General features: G+C 40.4%; 1 protein-coding gene across 1 annotated transcript in view; it reads left to right on the forward strand.

Annotated features, from left to right (window-relative positions):
- Positions 1-16,553, forward strand: part of zcchc24 (zinc finger, CCHC domain containing 24) — a 41,142-nt gene that overhangs the window by 17,712 nt on the left and 6,877 nt on the right. Inside the window, exon 3 of the mRNA XM_085369811.1 lies at positions 12,463-12,627. Coding sequence (XP_085225937.1) covers positions 12,463-12,627 — 165 coding nt within the window. The remainder of the gene's footprint in view (positions 1-12,462; positions 12,628-16,553) is intronic.

A 16,553-nucleotide genomic window follows, 5' to 3' on the forward strand; every position in this document is an offset into this window, starting at 1 on the left:
GAGTAAACTCAGTATATTACAAGCTTGATTATTGGCTCTTTGGCATGAGGAATGCTAAATTAAGTGAAAGGTGGATTCATAGTGAAAAATTCTATCTTCATATAGGCTAACAACAAGCTTTCTTTTGTGGTGTAACAGCTTCAACAGCAAAACCCGGGTGTAGTTTGAGGTGTATACACAGTGAAGTACATAACCATCAAAGTGTGAGGTTTTGTGTTTGAAGGCTCCATGAAAGACATTTTAAAAATGTTGGCTGTACTGAAAATAGTCAGACCCCATGATTAATAGATATCTGTTGAGGAAATATTTCCTTGTCATGTTTAGGTGAAGAATCGGGCACGATTGATCCTTTGAGCTTGCTTGATGTTTCACAGAGGAGAACCAGTTCTCAGGTTTAAACCACATCCAGGTTCCTGCCTCCCTCCTCCCCCCTGCAGCAAGCTTTCATCAAACCACTGAGACTAGCACGCTAACTGAAACCACATTAAAGCAATTAGAAGTCTTATCAGAAATGCTACGCTTAATGACCAAACCAAACAAAAACCCTGAAAGACTCAAAGCAAACATTGTGGACTGAACCCCATCTGCTGTATCTGTAAATCTATCTCTTTCTGAGCTCCAGCCAAACTAAATAGAGATCCTGAGACGAGGACACAAGAGCAGACACACATGCAGACGTATGGGCACGGACACACTCGCGCTCGGATCTGGTCTTCTCTGTTGCTCGCTGAACGATGTCCTGTGGGATGCGGAGAAGGCAGAGCGGGGCTTGAGCTCCTCCGCTGCTCCTTTGTTTACACTGATGGTTTCCAGATGCTAGGTAGTGATCGGAGCGCTACGGAACGCTGGGGAGCAGCCCAGCAGTTTAGGGTCTGTGCCAACAAGCTGGGATTAAGGCAGCTTTAACTTTGATACTTGAAAAAAAATCACAGCTTTGTTTTGTAATAATTTTGCAATTGTTTCCAATGAATGACAGAGTTTTTCTTATAAAATTTAATTATAAATTATTATAAATTATTCCTTTGCATGTGGCAGTCATAAATGTACATGCTGTTGTCTTCACTGAATTGGAGGGGGCGGGGGGGGGGGGGGGGGACATGCAACATACAATGACGTCTTAGGTCATTAAGTGTAATTATTAGTCACAATATGTACACTTGGATTAATTGCATCTGACTGTAATTAACATATTTGTTTTACTCGGTAATTTGACTGCATGTTTCTTTAAACAGGCTCCAGCCAGGCGTTTCTTCTGATGCTGATTGCAAAGAGAGATTTTGCACCCTATAATTTTCCTCTACTTGTTTTTCTGGGGCAGCCTGAGTATATTGTCTGTATTCTATGTTGCCTTATTCGGGGAGGGGGGGGATTGTTTTCATAAACAGAGGTGCATTGTGCCCGAGGGAGGGCAAATTTATCACTTAAACACCTGTTCCTCCCGTCACTTTGAGCCACTTTTCCTTACAGGCATTATAAAGAGACAGCTGCACCAGCAAAGGAGCGAGAGAGAGGTGAGAAAGATTGCAGGGGGGGGGGAGAGAAAGAGAGAGAGAGAGAGGGAGAGATGCACGGAAAACAGTGGCTGTATTTAGAGCTTGTAGTGCATGGTGGGATTGATAAACAGTTCCCATAATGCACCTGACTGAGGTTCTGGCATGAAGTCGTGGCTGTTTAGTCCAGCAGCGGAAACAGCCAATAAAAAAATGCTTGTTCTGTGTGCAGTGGGACACAGCTGAGGTGGGGACAGTGTCATTCTTGTGAGAGTCTTGGAGCAGTGGCCATCTGCACGCCCTCACTTGGCTCTGAGTTCTGACTGACATGGTGACGACTGCATCCTCAGATCTTTATTCTTTAGTTGCTGTGATGTTAAACAATGCGGGTAGTGATGGTGGAAGCAGATGAAATGGTTTAACTAAGACATGGGGAAGTGAGACGAGTCAAAGAGTGCCGCTCTGATTTCCTTCTTTGTTTTTCTAGGTACATGTGGATAGAAATACCACTTAAGAAAATGCAGCGTGTGAAAGTATGAAGCTTTAACTGAATAGTTTCCATGTTTCACATATGACTTGCTTTGATGTGGTCAGCCCAAACCCAATGGCGCAAAAACACTGTTTTGTCAGAATTATTTTCATCCGAGGAACCCGACAAATGTTTTTCTTTTCTTCCTCTTCTGGTGTGGTTTTTACAAACAACCTTAGGCTCTTCCTTTTAAATGTGAAAGGGAAGATTATGTTATGAATCACTGACCTGTCTGCATCTCGGGGATCATTTTAACTTTGTGGTGTGTTAATGGTATCATCAAATCATACCAAAGAATCTCACACAATGAACTTCCTTGGAAGGGAGAAACTTAGCTTTGTTTGTTTGCTTCTATGTTTTAAGATTTATGTTAGATAATCATTACCTATTAAAACAATAGCTGATAACTTGAGATGCACCAACTGTGAAATTACAGTACTGTGCAAAATTCTTTAGACTCATTTCTTTATATTTTGCTTGGAAAGTTAAAAACAGGCGGAGCAGTTGATTGAAACATGTGCAGACATAAGTGTAAATACAGTATATTAAACAATCTTCTCCTTCTGGAGAAGGAAGCAAAATATAAAGAAATAAGGGGTCACTTGTCACAGTTGCACTGTATTTGCTGTATTACTGAAAACGAAGTGCATTTGAGCAGATCTAAATTCAGAAATAGAGTTCTTACACATTTTTCCAAATTTGTTTTCTCAACTAAATCTCCTTCACCGAAGCCTGACTGATATATCAGTGAGGCCAATATATCAGCTGATATTAGCTATTTAACAATATATTAGTATTGAGATTTATGACGACTGATAAATATAAATTTAAGAAGTAAAGAAGAGATAGAAGAAACACCCTTTAACCATGTTACAAATATTGATGTTGCGTAGTTTGTCCACCAGGGGGCACTCTGCAACGTCCTTCTTGGGAACACGTGTTTGGAACGCCACTCGACTCAACTCAGGTTTTAGGGTTTACTTTTTTAGTACCTGCTCTATCGGGGTTCCAAGCGAGCCGAGTCTCTGTTTTGTTGTTTGTGTCGCGTAAAAATGACGTCACTGGACCTTCAGCTGGGTTGCCATAACAACCCCAAGCACATTGAGGGGGTACTCAAATTTAATGGAAAATGACCAAAAGTGAGTAGAGTCAAGATGACCTGAGTCGATCCGAGAAGCTACTAGTGGAAGCGAGGCTAAATACAACAACCACATCTGAGAATAAACAAGTCATTCTGGATATAAAACAAGATTACTTTTAAATTGGATTGCCTTGTCATAGTAAGGACTCATAGTTTGCTACTTATAACAAATATTTGGGATGTCAGTTTCTGTTTTGTGCGTCTGGAAAAAAAATATCGGCCCATATGTAGGCTTTTTAATGCACTAAATATCGGTATCGGTCACAGTAGAATCTGTCAGTCGCTGAAGTAAAGAACAAACTTTAAGTCTTGTTCACATATAAAGGAATTTGCTCGTTGTCACCTATCACTTTTTACAAACAATAACAACACTGGTTGTTATTTCAGGTTATGGCTGTTTTGTAACCTTCTTTCATACTTCCCACCCTGCCATATGTCGTACAGCAGTATTTTGTGCTCTTCAGTATCTCAGCTCAGTTGAAACTAGTTTAACTCAGTGCTCTTTTTGCTTTGCTTTAATGAATATTTCACCTGCCATTCAAACTGCTGAATTTTGATATTTTGTGGTCTCTCGTTGCTCGCTGCTATAGTTTCTTACTGTCTAGTTAAGCCGTTGTCTGCGGACTGATAATATAGGAAATCCAACTCAAGGTTAATGTCTCCTCCAATATGTTGAGAAAGTACGAAATCGCCACAACCTTGAAAGGAGACGTCTTTAGCATGATTCCTTTTTATGTTTGGTTTGGGAAGGACGTCTAATATTAAGTCTGGTGTCTGTCCACTCCCCATTGCTCTCAGCAAGGAATGTAAGATCAACACGAATGCAAGGTCAACTTTAGGCTTCAGACGGTGGTCAGGACCACATTTTTCCAGCGGTCAGTAATATAAGACATCTTTTAGAGATTTACAATGGATCAGAATTTCAGGATGGTTTTGTGGCACAATGGTATTCAAACTGCAATTTCAGAGTCAGATGCCTGGGCTGCATACCTCTCTCCATTTCACAGTATTACCTGATTTACCCAGAAATTTTAAGACGTCTCATTAAATGTAGTCTAGACTGTGATTTCTTACTTAAAAACACCTCTTAAAATGCAGCAATGTGCCAGTAATTGTGCATCAGATCCATAATATTGTTCTCTCTGTTCAACTAACGCGTGTGGAAGTGGCAGAACATTGGCGCAGCGGTTAGCACTGTCACCTCTCAGCAACAGGGTTTGAACCACCTGACCTTTCAGTGTGGAGTCTGGATGTTCTTGCATGTGTCTGCGTGTCCTCCCGTATTCTACATCCATGCATGTTAGGTTAATTAGACACTATAAATTGGCCTAAGCTGTGTTAGCCCTGTGAGGGACCTATGTCTTCTACCGGTAGTATAGGCTTTACCCTCCACGCCCCCAAATTGGATATGTGTTTAACAAAATGAATGTACGTGTCTTTAAAAATCATAAAATCAGCTCCCCCCTGAGAATTCTCTCTGCATTTCTCCACATGATAACAAGTCGAGTCCACCATAGTTTTGGCCAGCACTGCAGTGGTTAGTTAACGCCGTTTTGTTCCCCCCATCTCTCTCTCGCCCTCTCTCAGTCACTGAAATGTATGGCCTAATTGAAAGCAGAGGAGCAATTTTACGACAGCCCTCAGTGTTTCTCATGTTGCCCTTGCGGAGACCATCTGCTTTGGATTTAGATTTCCACCCTCCTTCTCCTCCTCCTCCGCTCCTTCTCTCAGTTTTTTCTTCCGTTTTTCCACCCTCCTTTGAGGGACTGAATTGAGGGTCTCTCCAAAAAATCATGGGGCTTGTGGTTATTTGTCCACTTTCCTTCTTTTCCATCAAGTTTTTTTTTTTGACCAGCAGGTTTTCAGGAGACAGAGGCCGCTTCGAATTCAACTGTGACGTCAGCTCCAGTGCTGATCTCGGTCTCTTGCGTGCCATTTTTTGTCTCCCTCTTTGTTTTACTGTGTCTTGCACAGCTCTGTTTATTCCATTTAATGCACTTTGTGTGCTCATTAATTCTGTGATATTAGCCAAAGAATGATCTGTGCTCTTGTAGCAGAGCGAAACACTTGAGTGGGAGTAATGCAGGAAACCGAGACTTTCCAGTTACGTCTCGAGAGTGTATGAAAACCTGTGTGTGTGGAATTTGCCAAGAGTGTATGTGTGTCTGTGCCGGGGTGTTAAAGGGAACAAGAAGAGGAAAAAGCATTAAATTAGGGCTTGCTTGTGCCTGTGTGTGGCCATGTTTTGTGTCAGAGAAAGTGGGTATCACGTGTGCATGCTTGGTTTAACAGTGTGTGTGTGTGTGTGTGTATGTGCTCTGATCTGGACAAGAGGAGGATATGGTAAACTAGCTGTTGTTATGGAGCATCGCTGCCTTGTCTAAGGCCACTGTCTTCCACACACACACACACACACACACACACACACACACACACACACACACGCACTGACCCTTATCTCAACACACAGGGCTATAGCCTTGCGAACTTAAACAAACACTAAGTAATATGACAAACACTGCTTGCAGCCTCCTAGCACAGATCCCCACAGGCCCATTTGCCGTTTCAAGCCCTTGTTTCCACTTGACGGACACCTAAAATGCTCTAAATTGGTCAGATATGTCCATTTAGCTCTTAACTTGTCACAAGCTTGAATGGTTTCAACTGTAGAGAGCAACGGAAAACAAAACACATCCTCCTGTGCAGGCTCATCTCCAGAGCGTTGCGTGGTGTGATGACGCAATTCCATTAAATTAGTCATTGTATTGTGTCTGCTGTGGACAGTTTGTAAATGTTGTTTTAAAAGATTATTTTCCTGGAAATGAAGCTTAACTAAAACATTTTTGCTCAGTCATTAGTGTTTACATCTGTGAAAACCGATGTAAATAGAAGGACAGGTCCTGTATGTATGGAAGAAACACAGCGCCTAATTCATTAATTAAACTCGTTCTTCGTCTAAGACCACCATGAGAGGCGGGCGAGTTACAATGGGCTGACAGCAGCTGACCACAATGTGAGTAATACTCAGATTTATGACTTCAAATGTCCAAATAAATTCTGCAGTACTTTGCAGTTGCACAAAACTGAATTTCAGACTGTGTGGAAGGCAGATGTGATGAGAAATTGGTTCATTCACTGCTTTTTCACTCACTTTTTGCTCTTTTATCAACTTGATGTCCATATTGTTGGACAGACGCAAGTTTCTTTGGTCATTTATTTGTGTGTAATTAATTTTCTAATGAGAGGCTGAAAGGCAGAAGAAAACAAAAGCACTGAGATTTGAAGGACAGAGCTGATTGGTTTGCAGAAGGAATTGATGTGAAAATGATTGGACCAGAGTATTGACTGCAGAATTAAGTTTGACAGTGTGGGCAAGTGGAAGTCATGTAAAGAATAGGCTTCATCATATACAAAACAAAAACAAGTTTTTTCATTGCAAAGTATTATTTTTGTAAATGATGACTAAACTCTGGAAGTCACAGCATCTACTCTGTCACTGGAAATGGGTACAGAATATGAACTGAAAATGAGCTGCTATACACTTGCCTTCACCTACCAAACAAAATGTTAGCATGTGGCTTTGAGTGTGCATGCGACTATTTGCCTTCGCCGTTGTGCACGTGATGCACATGCATGAGAATGCTGATAAATTGGCTAATTCTTGACTGACTGATCCATCAGTACATTGATTTTATTGTACACAGGTCCAAAACTAATAATTGTATTACTGATTTTTATTCATATTAATTAGGGCTGTGCGAAATGACCAAAATCTCAGATCCCCGATATAAGACATTTATCATCCTGACAACGATATAAATCCCAAAAATGTAATATTTTCTGTAAATTCTGTGAATCTCGGGCAAGTCGACTTGCTTGAACTTTTTCCAGCTGGGCGTCCTGCACCTGGAGTCGACTGTTTTAACCGATGCATGAAACTATATTTTTAGCCATAGGTTGTAACGGCCGCCGTTTTCTTTGTATTTATTACACGGCGTGCTGTGGGGAAAAGCCTGTTCTAACGTTTGAGTTTAAAGTTTCTTTTTTAGCACCTAACGGCTCGTTTTTGATTCTCATCCGTAAGCACTCTGCATACTTTTTCGCGTGATTCAGTTTATTTTGAAAAGTCTCAACAGGATCTTGAGCTTTATTGTGAAAGGTTTACTTGGAAAACAAACAAGCGGGCAGCGGAGCCACGCGATGGTTTTACCGTCATTGTTGCCAACGTAAAAACAGGCGCTTGTCCGTCCATAGTGTGGTTATATATAAGAGAACGAGAGAACTTATTAATAAAGCCACTACAGTAACCATCAAAACGATGAAAATTTTTTGCTGTAAACAGTTTATTTTACGACACCACGAAACAAACAATAGCGTAAAATGAAACGATAGACATTTTTATATCGTCATCCGATATATATCGAACAGCCTTAATATTAATTAAATACTATTTTATTTAACCTAAAAAATGTAATATATTCAAAACAAACTTTATTTATCAGGGACTTGTTAATATTGAACAAAAATTGCGATATCATACCTTTTAAAAAAAAATCAGTCTGTATTGATATATATATGATATAAATCAAATCACTATTTCTGTCAAGCTTAAAGATTCATTTTTTTCTCCTAAGTGAAGGCTTAAGGTTAATTTTTATTTAAATAATATTTATTTTCAGTGTGCATACTGTAGAGCATTACACAACAGTGTTTTATAGACATTACAGAGACATTAGCGATTAGCACTGTAACCTCACAGCCCTGAGTTTGACTCCATCACCTGGCCTACCGCTATAATCTTATAATTTTTTTGTATAGATAGATTTTTTTGGAAACAAAAAAACAAATAGACAAAAATACGTAGGTATTACCTGCCTTTGTGTGGACATGCTTCCAACATCATTTACAGTGCATGCTTTGCTGCTTCTTTGTCTGTTTTTAAATAACCAAAATATGTCCACACCACCAAATTCCTCAGACCCTTCTTTTCAGCAGTGTCCTTGTCTTTTGAGCTGTTGTGTTCAGTAAGTTTTTCTTAACATTTTCTGTTGTTTGCCTTTTATAACACTCACACACACCTAACCTACTGGTGTGCATGGCTGAAGTAGCCCAACCATTAGCACATATGCTGTTCCCCCTTGACAGGATGCCAGTACTTCACAGGACAAACACCTCCGGCCTGTTTAGGACAAAGCTAACAAGTACGTTTTTGGTCTGTTGGAAGAAAAACACACAGGCACAGAGAGAACAAGCATACTCTGCACAGAAAGGACCTCAGGCGACCATTAGATTCAAAGAAGAATCCATTGAGATGATGCGTGGCGCTTGCTATCAGCAAACACAGATCTTCAGATCTTGATTTTGTAGAGACAAAAATGAAATTGACATAAAATGATTGTCAACAAATGAATGTAATTATTATTTGGTTTCTATATTCTATGTGCATAATACAAGCATCTACACAATGATTGCGAAAAGAGTTTGAGCTAATCTGAGATGGCTCAGCTGCAGACAGAGAGCGCGATGTGCAGCCAAAGGTCAAAGCCGGGCCCTGGAAGCAGCATGGAGCAAGAGAGGAATGGTCATGAGGAGGATGAGTGCTGTTTCTGTCCTGCTGAGATCTGGCTACAGTGTTAGTGAGAATTTCTTTTTCTAACAAACAGCTGCACGAGGAAATTACCGCTGATTATGTTCAGATTTCTAAATAAATCTGAATAACAAGGGGGTAAGGTAGAACCTCCTTGGCAGTACACCTGGTACACTGATGATTTTGTTTTTAAACTCAGAATAGTCAGTCGTATTTTGTTGCGTGTGATAACGGTCAATCTTGCCACAGCTGGTTCTTGTACTTTAAAATTAATTTTTAGAGTAACAATGGCAGCCTGTTTATAGCTGGATTATATAACAGCTAGCTCATTTGGAGGAGTGTTCAAACAAAATGTTGCCATGGCATTGTCTCCAAGATTGCCCATCGATTGCATCAAGACAACGCTGTCACTGTATAGCGAGTGGTGTGGTGGGAGCCAGCAGAAGTCAGATTTTCCAGCTTGCATGCTGTCACAGTGGGAGATGCAAAGCTGACAGTGGCTTTGAGGTCATGCTGTTGAGGGGCCCGATTGAAGCACAGCCGCCATTACTTAGTATTGGCTTGCTGCTGCTGATGCAAAGTGCTGACGTCTGTTTGGAGAAGCCACATGCTCCTGATTAAAGTTCTTATTACTCATACATGGGCTAGGACAAAATAAGTGAAAACCAGGAATACTGATTGTACCCCTTACCCCCCTTACCATCTATTCCAGAATCTGCAAGCAATGTCTAAGTTATGATGAAAACAATCTGCAGTCGCAGGGACTCAAGAGTGGACTGGACAGGTCTGATTTCAAGTAAAAGGCGCAGCATTTCCTAACTTCCTGGAAAGCTGCCAGCAGTTTCATGCTTTGCGTGAGGCTCACTTCTGCCTGTTGGATCAGACTTTCATGAAAAAACATATTTTTTAGGTTTTAAATAAAATAAAGGACTTCCTTGGTATTCTATTTACAGTGTTTACTTCCCAAAATGAAGATATTTGTTTACCCAGATAGCCCACTCCCAGCCTGATGATGACTATCACTTGTTCTGGGATGAGTCTTCATTTTTATTTCAGTAATGGAGCTTTAACTTGATTATGACAAGTTCTGACAAAGTTACTAATCAGCATACATGTGGGTTTCTTCTGGCAAATGTCTCGCAGTCATTGCAGACATGCTTCTAGAGGAAAAATTTGTCTGTTTTCCCATTGCTGCTATAGTGGCTTAAATAAAGTTGCCAACATGAAGTCATAGAGGCGGCTCCCCGAGAAAGAACTGCCCTCGGGCTTGCGCTTTTTCATGGCTGACTGACTGTTCGTAATCATCTCCCTCACGAGAATCGTTGGGAGTAATTTAACACAGATGTAATGAAAGTTAATGTCAATTACAAGACCGCAAACTGTGCCATAACTGTTTGTAGGAGTGTCCTGTCTGATGAAGGTGAAAATATTTTAGCACAACAAGGATGGACACACCCTGCTGTCATCTCACCATCTCTTATTATCTGTCCATCTTCTGGACTGAAAGAAAAAAAACCTGCATTTCTATTTCATATAAATTTTTAACTACATAAAGATATGGACTGTATATTAAAGATGAGCAACGTAAACCTGCAATATATCTAATGCACAGCAGGGGGCTACTCTTATGGTTGCAAAGAAGTCCAGCTGTGCAGAGAGCATAACCCTACTTGTAACTTGAATTATCTCCTCAGTAAACACTTGAACAAATTTATGGTCGTTGCTGCTTTCAAGTTCTATTACACGCAAGAAGATGTTTGTTTAGTTTACCTACAGATAGGGCTGCCACGATTTGTCGACTAGTCACGATTACGTCGACTATCAAAATCGTCGACGACTGTTTATCAAAATAGTCGACGTGTCGTTTGAAGCTTTGTAAGATCGCAAAAGACGCAGGAATAATAGCAGGATTTAAGAGTGTAATAACGGACTGAAACAGAAGATGGCAGCACAGCATGTACAAGGATGCCAGCTGCCGTTAAACCCCGAAGAAGAAGAAGCAGCTGTGTCCCAGAATTCATAGCGCGGCCCAGCTTAGTTTCCAACAATGGCGGTAGCTAGTTAGTTTTAATATTACTCTTATTATTCTTTCTGGGTCACAAAATAAACGTTTAACATATTTTCAGGCGAGAATGTAGCTGTGTAAACCTCAAATATCGGCTCAGTTTATCAGGACACCACATATTTTCAAAAGCGCTCCGACGTTTTCGGAGACGTCTGTTACCCACTAGCTCGATAGCTAGCCGGGGGCTAGGTCACTAGCGCCGTGAGAACACCGGACTCCCGGCAAATTGTTTTCAAACCCACCGCCGTCTTTCGCGACTCAGGTTAAATATATATGAGTCACTTAGATAAATTAAAAATGTTGTTGTTTGGCTTTTTTTTTTTTTTTTTTGTATTTTATTTGTTCCTGAGTAAATCGGTTTGGCTGAGATTAAAGTTATAGTTTTTACACAGCTGAATAAACGTCAAGCAGACAGCTGATTATCAGAAGTGTGAGATGCTGGAGAATATACTCCGGTGTCCTGTTATATTTTAGATAGCAAGGAGTTTATTAAACTTTACCGAAACAATCTGCAAATTTCATTAAAATTGAATAAACTATCATCTTGTCTTTATTTTTAGTTAGCACCTTAAAAGCTTAAAGCTGTAAGCTAATGATAGTTATATAAGAGCAGATGCTGCTGGTGCAATAAGCTGTAGTTTTACGTCCAGTGATGGTTGCTGCATTTTATTTTTGAAGGACTTTTTGTTTATTTTGGATGATGATGATGATCTGATTAGTCGACTAATCGCATAAATAATCGGTGACTAGTCGACTATCAAAATAATCGTTTGTGGCAGCCCTACCTACAGAGTATGAAAAAAAAAAAGTAATGCAGTGTGCAAAAACCTGGCTAAAGTCCAGTTTCTTTTTCTTTTTTGCCACTTATTTTATCTGTCTTTGCTTATTTTCTATGAATTTTTAACTTGAAGATGCCAATAATTCTTTGAATTATTGTGGTTTAGCAACCACGATCAAACCACTGATTGATGACAATCCACACAGAGTGGAAAGCTCGCCAGTATCACTGAGGCCTTTTGTTTTGGTTCGTAAACATATTTTTCCCACAAGTGTTTCCACTTCTTTGTGCATTTCCTGTTCGGATAGTTTCATAAAACTCCAGGAATTTGCTGACATTAGTGAGTCCTCATCTTCATGCTACGATTACTATTCCTTATATTGAGAAGATGATTGTTATTCTCTCAGGTTAGGTGTGCACGTCAGGTTACGCCAAAAGTTGTTGCGTTTACGACGCTGACGCATAAATCCCCTTTAACGAGGTACGTTTCACTGGCTGACTGACCGGGTCACACCCCTCTGCATGCGTAGCTGCGCTGTGCTGGCGTTTTCCCCTCACAGCTGAGAGATTTGCTGGATTAGGCTCTGGGGAAAATAATGTGATTATTCTCATCAGAAACTGTTTAATAAACTATATTTTTCAGACATAGTTTTAAAACACAGTGTCATTGGTTGGATGCTGTTGTGTGTGTTATATTTGGATGGCTTTTCCTGTGCTGCGTTACAAATAAAGGGTTTGGTACCATGTCACTGACAGGTCGATACCAGTCAGATCTACCCCTCCTTCTCTTCTGGCTTCAGAATGAGGCTTTAAATATATGCAGTCTATAGCTTCCACATGTGCAAGCATCTTATTCACTTTGTTCTTTACAGGCCAGACCCAAAGGTGAAGGACTGACACCCTACCAAGGGAAGAAGAGATGCTTTGGAGAGTACAAGTGCCCTAAGTGTAAGAGGAAGTGGATGAGTGGCAACTCCTGGGCTAACATGGGACAAGAATGTATCAAATGCCACATCAACGTCTATCCACACAAACAGGTATGTAAGCCTGCATCACAGCACTCATGTCCTGAGAATTTGCAGTTGAGTTAAAAAAAAATTGCTCATAGACATCAGGCTTTGGTTTCCGTGTTGTTTTGATGATATTCCAGATGGCCTCATTACAGTAAAATAAAAATCCCACCACTAATAATTGCTTTGGTAATAAACCAGCATTGACGAAACTAATGAAATTTCCTGACTGATAAAAGTTTGGAATTATACACTGAATGCCATCAAATGCTAAAGCAAATATTTCTGTATTAATGGGTCTCAGACATAAACTAACTCAGAGGGAAGTCAGACTTCCAGCTGCAGAAATCTGTCTCACATTTAATAATAAGAAGGGAAAGCACATAAAGCAGGATTCTCTGGAGTCATTTTTCAAACAACACTCGAAGAGAAATCTGTTCAACTTAACCTCAAATAATCCTGGTAAGCAGCTGGGTACGGAGCTGGAGAAAGAATCGTGTCAGTTTTATATTTATCCTCAACACTTCATCTTTTGATATGTATGCTTTTTCACATTCTTCTAATTCCACTTCCTGAAATAAAATTAGGATCGTTGTCGGCTTGAGGCCTGCTCATTCTCAGAATACCACAACTGTCCACGCTTTGCTCTGTTAACACGTGAAATGAAGCAGGAAAGGGACATTTTGTACATCTGTCGAGCATTAACGCCATTCGGAGCCTGAAATTTTATGCATAATTTATTAGAAATCTCTGAGATCTTACCCAAACAGCTTACCTGTAGTCATAACCACAGATAGAAGTCTGCACACACTTTGCAAGAGTTCAAATATGTCTTGGTAAAACCTGCTTTGTTCCCGAAACTGGTGAGAAACCCTCACTCTGCTTTGAGTCTTGTGGCAAAGCTGCACACAGACAAGCAAATTCTCTGCATTTGCAGTGTCACCCACTTAACATACCCCCCTCCCCTTTCCAACCCAGTCAGCAGTTGAAACAGACCACTAACCTCTGTGTCCTTGAGTATCAAAGAGCTCAGCACAGCTCCTTCTCAGGCTGCGGATTCCCATAAATGAAAAGAATATGGATTTTCCAAACACATCCTCGAGTGTTCAAAATTTGGTCCTCTTTAACGTCATACAGACATGAACTTTCGACCCTTTTGATCGAGATTTTAATTTGTACCCTTTTAGATGTCAAACTCAAGTTTTTTGTCACCCTCGCTTTACACAAAACAGTCTCTCTCAGTCCGTCTCTTCTCTTGTAGCTGCAATAAAGCCAGTCAAAGCAATTAAACGTGTAAGTCATCAGCTATTGAAGTTAGGTTACTTTAATTATTCTTAAACTGAAGTGTTAAGCAGTTATTTTATATTTTGTATTGCACATTTCTAGGAGAAAAACTTGCCTAGAGTACTTTCCTGTTTTTCTGTTTTATCTGTTCCAATAAAGTCACACTTCAAATTTGGAAGTTTGTTATCAGTGACAGTAGGTCATTGGAAAAGGACAGAAAATGACCTTCGTTTATTTGTAAATGTTGCTGCCTCTAGCATTTTAAATTCTCTTGATATATTGTGATATAATTTTGAGGTTTTATTACCCACCACTTTTGGTCACGCCCAATCATAGCATCTTCAGTTCAGCCATCTTTCTTTTTTTCTTTTTGTCAGCACCACTGGCTCCAAACTCATACATCAGCAGGAGTCACTACTGTCTTGTAAACCTTCCCTTTCACTGTTAATGCTGCCTGTCTGTCACAAATCACTCCTGACACTCGTCTCCACCCACTTCACGCCACCTGCATTCCCTTCCTCACCATTCTGTGTACAGAATTTGCAGAATGCAGAATTTGGCTTGGTTTCCCCCCTCGGATCATTTACCGCTTAGATTCAGAGAAATAATCTGCCGTTATCCTTTAATTACATATTATGTTTAACTGACCAGTATTTCTGGGGCCGACTAGCAAAGGCAGCAAGGTTTTCACATCTAGTCAACTAGTCACGCATATCCTTAGTACATTTTGCAACATCTAGTGTTTTACATGCGCTGCTGTCATCCTAGATAGAAGATAGGGAGCTAACAGCTAGTACAAACTGCAGTACTTAACCGCTTTTCCACTAGTACCTACTCTAATCTACTCAACTCAGCTCTACTTGGTTTCAGTTGTTTTGAATTACAATTGAGCACCACTTCAGTGTGGGTGGAATCGTTATAGCAAGGTGGCCCAAAAGTGATGCTGCTCTGATTCTGTCGTCACTCACCAAGCACAAAAATCTGCACCTTGTTGCTGGACCATGGTGTTACTTTGTGCGTAGCCATTTTCCTCTCGGTGCTGGGTTTCAAAAATGGCTGATTTGATTCTTTTGAAGGAGTTGCTCTCGTGACCCATCCACTGACATACAGTCGGTTGATGTTGCATTTTAATCTCGGCAGCTCGCTTGAAACCCCGGCAAAGTAGGTATTAAACACATACCTGGTACCAGGTACTACCACCTAATGGTAAACCCTAAAAACCGAGTTGAGTCGAGCTGCGTTGGTGCTAGTGGAAAGGGGCATTTGAAGGTCTGGGAGTTGCCACTGCGTCAGCAAGCCTCCAGGTCACCTGAAGTTGTGACCATAGACTATATAAATGATAGATTTATGTTCTGGGTCTGAAAAGTGAAGAAAATGTGCAAGTGTTTTAAAGGTGGATTATTTCTAATGGCTAGCAAGAGGTTAGTCCATCTTCTTTTCTACCAAGGCTTACCTTGTGATTGGAAGGTCAGTATCAATTAAGCATGTAATGTCCCTGTCCCACAATCAGATCGTGTCCTTCTTCATCTTGTCTGGGTTCAAAACACCAAGATGGTTAAGGGCAAAATGCTCACGTCGAGCTTTCGCGATCCAACTTCATCTACCAGTGGGTAACACTACGGTGGCAACATGCATTTATTATATGCATGTATGCGCCTCTGTCAGTGCGCCCCAGGGTGGCTGTGGCTACAATGTAGCTTGCCATCACCAGTGTGTGAATGGGTGGATGACTGGATATGTAAAGCGCTTTGGGGTCCTTAGGGACTAGTGAAAGCGCTATATAAATACAGGCCATTTACCATTTACCATATGCAGTGTGTGTATTGAGGTTTCTCACACGACATCACACGAGTTCATCCAATCTGCCATGTTGGATGCGATATGATGCATCAACGGGTTGTTAAGAAAAAATATGTATTCCCTGATGGTTTTGCTAGCAGATTGCCATGTTAGTCTTTAGTTTTTCATGTTTATCTGCAAATGATGCCAACTTTCAAGACAAGTGATAGTAAAATTTGCAAAAAGTGACAGAAACTAGAAATGGAGAACATTTAGCTTTAGAGTAAAAGCTGTGGCTTTTTGATGTTGGTTGCAGTGCTGAAGCACAACTTTTACTTTGAAGGCAAAACTTTTGCCTCCTAAACCTCCAATTTTTTTAGTTCGCTTTTCACGCTTTGGTTTCACTAGTACTCGGAGAGTACCTGAGAGACAAGTTAACATTAAATTGTTTGTGGTCACATGTATGCAAAACCACTTTTTTTATATTTACATATAGTAGATGTTTCTTCCTTAAGGTCATTTCACTGGGTGATGCCTGCAGTACAGGGCCTTGAACTCAATTCCCTTTAGCCTCCAAGGGAACTCTCTTCCAGCTTTCATCAAGGACCTAATGTCTTTGACAAAGCAATAATACATTTTCAACACTTCCTGGAAGACTCATTAGACTCAAATATCTTCTTGTGGTGACCCATGGTAACCTGGTTTCCTTTAGCTAGACCACTTGGAATAAATAAAGGTTTTGTTCAAAGCTCTAACAAGAAAAAAAAAACAATAGATGAAAAATAAAATTTTCCAGATGGACCGTTAAAATAACCTCCAAGCGTGCTGGCCCAGAAAGGTTACCTTTGTCCTCGATAATGAGTCCAAGATGGTCAGTGCTGAAGCCAACA

Source organism: Diplotaxodon limnothrissa, linkage group LG13 (genome assembly GCF_057381915.1).
Source record: "Diplotaxodon limnothrissa isolate DT_005_m linkage group LG13, D_limnothrissa_male_GT1.1, whole genome shotgun sequence".
Taxonomy (NCBI): domain Eukaryota; kingdom Metazoa; phylum Chordata; class Actinopteri; order Cichliformes; family Cichlidae; genus Diplotaxodon; species Diplotaxodon limnothrissa.